At 34.8% G+C, this 7,204-nt stretch overlaps 1 protein-coding gene across 1 annotated transcript; it reads right to left on the reverse strand.

Annotated features, from left to right (window-relative positions):
* Positions 1-1,177: 1,177 nt before the first annotated feature.
* LOC148037757 (bidirectional sugar transporter SWEET16-like) lies at positions 1,178-3,936 on the reverse strand. Its single transcript, XM_087677153.1, has 5 exons — positions 3,896-3,936; positions 3,472-3,694; positions 2,018-2,173; positions 1,556-1,675; positions 1,178-1,453 (listed from the first exon to the last, which is right to left on the reverse strand). Coding segments are annotated over exons 1-5 (777 nt in total). The 5' UTR covers positions 3,898-3,936.
* Positions 3,937-7,204: the final 3,268 nt, after the last annotated feature.

The raw sequence follows: 7,204 nt of genomic DNA on the forward strand, positions 1-7,204 counted from the left end.
AAATACAAAATCTCTCGAGTTCCAAGACAATAAACGGCCGAAAAGGTGACCCCTGACCTGGATTAAAAGATGAGGGCAATTAATGGCCGACCTCTTCAATGAACCAAATATTCTCTCATTAATCACATCTGGACAACCAAATTTAGAGGTTTTATTCTTCCTAAACCTCAACTAATTAGCAACTTAATCACTTTCTTACAAGTGCCATTTTTGAAGCATTTTTGGCCCTAATGGGTAGGGTACTTTGATTGTATATTTTAAGAAACATGTGTACTATATTAGTTGGGAAACGTTCCAAGTTTACATTTTCAGATCAAAGTAAAGAATGATTTTGGCATGCCTAGTCAACTTTGAAAGGCAATTGATTAATCTACAATGTGTAATGATCATTCCATGGAATATGTCATAGTAGCATAACAACATATTAAAATATAATATAATCAAACTATATGTTTGTTTGTATGAGATATATATGTGCTAGAAAGGGTGCAACCTAGGGCTAGAGCTTATGCACAGATGTACTCACCCATATGATCAAAGCCAATCGGGATACATTCCCATTTTCTCAAACTATATGTAACCAGAAAATAAAACCCACATGTGTAGGATAAGGGTGCAACCTAGGATTTGAGCTCATGCATGTTGTACACCCCCACACACTCTAACCAATTGTGCTAGAATCCCATTAGCTCACAAGAACACAATCAAACCAATTGGGCTACAACCCCATTGGCTCAAGTTTGGCTCAAGTTTTTTGTTAACCACAAAATGCATTGCCTCAAGCTATATGTTAACTAAAATGCATCTTCAATTCAAGTTATCAAGCTCACATTTTTGTAATTTAAAATGATAGATTTTCACTTTTGCAATACTAACCATTTACACATAGGGTCTACATTATAGCTCTTAGTCCACATGGAGTCTACATATTGGCAATTTTGTGGAAAATATTTTGCATAAATGATGATATAGGAAAACATAATTCTTGCAACATCATTGAAAATTTTGAGGGTGATAAACAAAGAAATTGAACAACAATGTTTCACAAATGGAAGTCTTGATTGTTGACACATAAAAGTGACAAATAATTTACAATTTTACTTTGGCCATTCAAGTGGGTTTGAGGATAGCTATTTTACATCAATATCACAAATTCCCCTTTTTCTTTAGGCTTAGTTTACACAATTTGTTGAATAGCAATATTTGTGCTCAAGATGGAATTTATGCTACAACATGGTGACTCGCATTGCGAAGGAACATTACTATTTTGTAAGGGACTTGTGAATGAGTTGGCCATTTTTAAATCATTTTGGGAACACATTTCAAGCTCTTTAGATATTGTCTCGTGGATCTTTTCATCTGCAATTTGTAATGGTTTACTATCATAGATTTTGTAGAATGTGTAGATTGAAACTTGAGCTAGTGCTAAGCATACACCAATAGTGTTGGTAATCTGATTCAAGCATCAATGTTAGACCATGGAAATGAGCATAGGATATTGCTTTATCTTAGAAGGATGTATCAAGGCAATCTAAAATGTAGGAATTAAACTTACCAAAAGATAAATGTCTTTGGTATCTAGTGCATAAGCAAGCCACATAGCTCCATTGACAAATAAACCAAAGGATAACGTCAATGGCATGTATTGTACACTTGCAGTTTTGATCACCTTGCACTATTCAAAACGTACAAGTTAGACTTATTGAAATATAAAAACTATGCTCTCAAAATTGTAAAACCAATTTTGTGGCTAGATTTGAAAGCATGTACAATATTCTCGATTATTACATGGGGAAATTCAAGAAGGGAACTCCTTCACTTCTTCCTAAATATTAAAAGAGATCTTCTTAGGTTCTTCTAAAAGCTTTCATTAGAGACTTGTCAATCAATAATATAAGGCTCAAATTTTGTAAGAAATCATATAGATATATTGCTCGTAGTCAACATAATGTGCTAAGTACTATCCTGCCTATAAGTTAGATATGTAGATTTAAAGAAGTGGTGAAAGAAAACTCACAATTATTGTTAAAGGTGCTGCATTTGCAAAAATACCACCGATAACACACAAAACACCAACTTTGGGGATCATAGCTTGATGATCGAGTCTAATTGTAGCTAGAATAAGGGCCATGAAGAAGGCTGATACCAAAAATAGGAGAAAGCAAGTTTTTATCTGTCAATGTAAACAATGTTAGGCATGCTTTTGGAACTATTGAGTGTCTTCATATGTAATAAGCCTAATGTTGCAGGATGCTATTTCATTTTCAAAGCTCACTAGAGACATGGATTGCAATAAACGACCACAATTGAAATGCGCGCAAACATGGCATTAATCATTATAAGAAATAATGTTAGACATTAACTCTAAATCTTTTAGGATTTTATATTCTCGGTTTGATACAAAGGCACATGATTTCTATTTCAAAAAAACACCATTGGAATATATCACTTTAATAATATCTAGTGTTGCTTTCCCATGCATCATGATGGCTTTCTTCATGTAGCTTCATGTTTATCACTAAACATAGCTTCAATCATTACAGTTTGATTAGTTTGAATATGATTTATTCTATACTCATTGACCACTTTATAGAGATAGTTGAAAATTTGCACTCAACTTAATCATTTTCTTTTTTTTGTTAAGAGACGCATAATGGCATTGGGAGGAGACCAACCCTTTTCTATTTGATCATTTGTTACAATATAATTTTAGCTAAAGCACATGATCACCCAACCAATTTGAATCTATGATACAATGTAAAGAGGTGATAGATAGGCTAAATGTCAGTTATGATCATGTGTACTGAAGGGGTGACTAGAATGTTTAGCTATCAATATTATGAACATGGAGAGTCAGGATGTGAATGTGGAAAACTATAATGTGGAAAATCGTAAGGCTAAATTGGCATATTTGCATCATACTAGGAACATCGCCCCTATCATCTAATTGGGTCAAGACTCAGCATCTAGCATTCAAAGTCACATTGGCTGCATAGGGGCTTATGATGTGGCAACTAGCATGCGTGATGTTTTAAGAGGTGTATAATCATGAATGCATCCATGGCCTAAGATCAATTCTGTCGGTTGTCATGCTTATTTTTGGCTATTTTTGCCTATTGAAACAAGAGATCTAACACTTATCAAAAGATATCTTCTCAAAGACGGTCTATCATTTCTCATTGATATTACGTATAATATACCTAAATTTGTTTCTCATTGATGTTATGCATAGCATACCTAGGTTTTTAGATAGAACGAGGCTTAATCTGATTAAATGAAGTAGACAAATGAAAGGTACTTGAGAAAACTTGATTGATTGCCACGTGAAATAGTAGGCATTCCAACAAAATTTAGGCGTACAGCTTATTGACAAACAACTTAGGTTGGCATTACGTGTGGAGGTGGATGATGGAGGAGCTAACTGTGTGCTTAACAAGAGTATGAGAGAGAGAGAGAGAGAGAGAGAGAGACCCGTTGGGACTTGGTGCTGGCGAAGTAGAGGTACAAGGCGAGGTAGAGGAGCTGGAAGGTGGCGGTGGCGGCGCTGATGGTCAGCACCAGAGTCTTGCTGCCATCCTGGGAGTCCAGCAGGCCGTAGTAGGCCCAGAGCAGGCTCGACAGCAGGCTGAACAAGTAAGGCTGCGCCGAATACGAGCCAGTGCTCCTCTCCTTCACAATCCCCCAGAACGCAGGCCTTCACCCCCCCCAATGCCCCAATCAATCCAAACCCAACCAACTCTTTTAAAGAAAGAGAAGACAAGTATTAATATTCCATAATCACCTCGTTGTTTCTCCTACAGAGAATGTGATATATATATGTATATATATATATATATATATATACAGACTCATTTCATTATATTTTATTGTTGTTGTCGTTATTAAAGCTTCTTACATGGGCGTGAAGAGCAAGAAGACGGCCGTCACGTTGCCTGCCACCCTCGCCAAAGCGTGAAACTGTTAGACAATAATTCGATATTCCGGACTACTCTCTCTCTCTCTCTCTCTCGCATGTAGCATCCCTATTGCATACTCTTGCGTGCACAGTTGTATAAACATACACAAATATGTGCAAATAGTTTTTCTCACACACATACACATATCTTTAGGTGGATCTATCTCTAGAGACATACAAAAACCCACATTTGTTGGGTTATTACATTTCAAAGAATATAGAATGTAGGTATAACTTGAAGCTCAAAGTCTCATCCAAGATATGAAAATGCAAATATAATTATTTTGTGGAACCAAAATATGCATGGATGTACACACACACACACACACAAACCTCTCTTGCATGTAGCATCCCTATTGCATACTCTTGCGTGCACAGTTGTATAAACATACACAAATATGTGCAAATAGTTTTTCTCACACACATACACATATCTTTAGGTGGATCTGTCTCTAGAGACATACAAAAACCCACATTTTTTGGGTTATTACATTTCAAAGAATATAGAATGTAGGTATAACTTGAAGCTCAAAGTCTCATCCAAGATATGAAAATGCAAATATAATTATTTTATGGAACCAAAATATGCATGGATGTACACACACACACACACACAAACATAGAGAGAGAGAGAGAGAGAGAGAGAGAGAGAGAGAGAGAGAGAGAGAGAGAGAGTACCAAGAATACCAAGGATGGTGCTTACACTCGACATAGTTTAGGTCACTTAGAACAAGTTGTTTCTTCAATTATAACATATGCAAACTGTTGTTGCTCCTTTATAAAGATGTTAAAAGTCCATGTTGAAAACCTCCTTACTCAAACCATTTTCACATGCTCCTAAAAAAATCAAGTCTTCACACTTCCAAATCAACACTTGTAACTATAGGGTTGGAGATTTCCTTGATTCTCCATTTATATAGTTTCATACACAACGTTGGAGTCCTCAATACCTTTTCATTACGATTGGTATCCTCCTTTGTAGGACTCGTCAATGCTTTCCAGATTGATTGGATTGAGTAACATAAATTTTGACAAATGTCAATGCTTGTAACGACAAGACATCAATTACTTTACCTTTTGGCCACGTGTACTTGTGAAAATTTGCCATTAATCACCTCTAAGGTTTAAACAACACCACCAAATAACCTAAGTCACCATAAGGATATACAATCGTATGCCTTTAATGCTATTCTCCACCCATTTTTCCACCTTTGAATCCTCCACAAAATCAAAAGAGCATCAAATTCTATAACCTTGTGAAGCCACATAATAGCTTCTATGCATGTTCTAATAATTTAAGAGATGACCAAAATGCTAAATAAATAGTATATACATCACAATGTGGAAGTGTTTCAATTCGCATGTCTAAAATTTAACCCATCAATCTCTCAGTATCATGGAACATCATTCTCATCATGTCATAGAATCTTTGAGCAAATCAATGTAACTTCTCATAAGTTTATCATCCATATTATGAAAACAATGCGCACTAAAATTGGTCTTTTTAGCAAGGGATGGGTCTTCGTGGCTCCCAATCATGACTAATCATTAGTAAAAAGTTTGCAATTGAATGGTAATATAAGGGTAAGATAAAGTATATACTAGAATCATGGAAAAAATCCTTAACAACTCCAAAAAAAACAATGTATGCATCCAACTTTTAGACACGAAAGAAACATCAATATGGAGTAATGATGAGTGTGCAATCCTTTTAATGATTAATTATCATATTATTAAATTTTCAAGTGAATGAGTTAAATATGATAGTGTGCAAGAATCATAAAACACTCCTTAAAAACTCCAACAAAATCATCCACTTTACTCAGCAACCCAAACGACCATCTTTTAAATTTGTCAAGGTGATGAAAAGGCCAAAACTGATGAAAGGAAAATTCAATAAAGTGGATTTGGATTTATTGAATCCAATGCTTCTATTATTTACATTTTTATGTTATAGAATGCGAGTGGGATGCAAAAGGAATGCCATAATTATGGTAGAGGTGATGGATATTTCTCACAATGTCCAGCATATAGGCTAAAATTTAAGGATGATACAAGTGTACATCTTTTGTGTGTATTAACATGATTAAGCCATTTCAAAAGAAATAGTATCCATAAAATCTCTATAGAATTAGCCAACTTCTACAAAAGAAATATCAATGAAAATCTAATGCTAAAGTACATATACAATAAAAACATGTTCATATTACCTTAAAAGAAATTTTGGCATTCCAAAAGGTGGACATTATGAACTTATTGGAGATTCTTAAATTTTTCTAAGTTCATGTAATGACATTGGTCTTCTTTTTTGAAGTATTGCAAGGAAAGAAGTAATTGTATTGGTGTCAAGTAAGAAGCAAAAAAATAGTGAATAAAAAACGAATCTCAAATGTTATATTTTAGGTCATTATGGTCACTTTAAGCATCAAATAACACCTTAAAATCTTGGGCAAGTTTCAAATTAAATTCCAGTAAGTAGAAACACACATTTTCTAGCCAATTAAGTTTGTATTGGCATAAGCTAAGTGGTAATACATAGTAGGCCCTTAGAATTTGCTAGATTTGGGTACATTAGTAGTTTTTAGAAGAGTGAAGCTTCTCTCCTATCTTGCATTCTTCTCTTCTTCCCCTTCTTCTTCTACAATTTGGAGGGTGAGAGGTGAGGTGGAGTTGAGATGAGGTTGGGATATCCCTCTTTCTTTTCTATGCTTCCTCTCTTTGTTGGAGTACTTGAGGAATGGATGGATTGCAAAATGGAGTGGCGTAACCAATTGAGGAGCCATGCTTGGATTGTGAGGCTGAATTGATTTGAGATGATGATTTGATTGGTTGAGTATATTAGAGTAGATAGAAATCAACAACTCAATTTTTTATAAAAAAACTCTCTAATCATTTGTAGTAGAGATTCGAATTGCATTGATTGATGATTGCTATGGAGGATTAGTTATGTCCAATGTTTATCAATTGCATTAGGAAAGAAATTAGTTATGTCTACTGTTATGTCTAATGATTGCTATGGAGGATTAGTTATGTCTAATGTTTATCAATTGTATTAGGAAAGAAATTAGTGAATTTTTTTTGCTTACGACATCTAAATGCAACTCACAATGTAACTCATCTAAATGCAACTCATTAGAGAGTGTTGGGAGCATTTCAATGAAAGGACCTCTTGAGTGAAAGCTAGCAGGAAGAGAGTGAGATATTTTCCAAATAAAACATTTAAGGAAGAAAATGAAATGAGAGAGGGAG

The sequence above is a fragment of the Lygodium microphyllum genome, chromosome 4 (assembly GCF_053477565.2).
Source record: "Lygodium microphyllum isolate KBCC chromosome 4, Lygodium_microphyllum_v1.1.10, whole genome shotgun sequence".
Classification (NCBI taxonomy): Eukaryota; Viridiplantae; Streptophyta; class Polypodiopsida; order Schizaeales; family Lygodiaceae; genus Lygodium; species Lygodium microphyllum.

What these genes read in the sequence shown, in the direction of transcription:
- LOC148037757 (XM_087677153.1), bottom strand. An exon ending in CAGCACCTTTAACAATAATT is followed by an intron (nt 1,676 to 2,017) that starts GTGAGTTTTCTT and finishes CGTTTTGAATAG; the next exon opens with TGCAAGGTGATCAAAACTGC. An exon ending in CCAAAGACATTTATCTTTTG is followed by an intron (nt 1,454 to 1,555) that starts GTAAGTTTAATT and finishes TGCTTGAATCAG; the next exon opens with ATTACCAACACTATTGGTGT.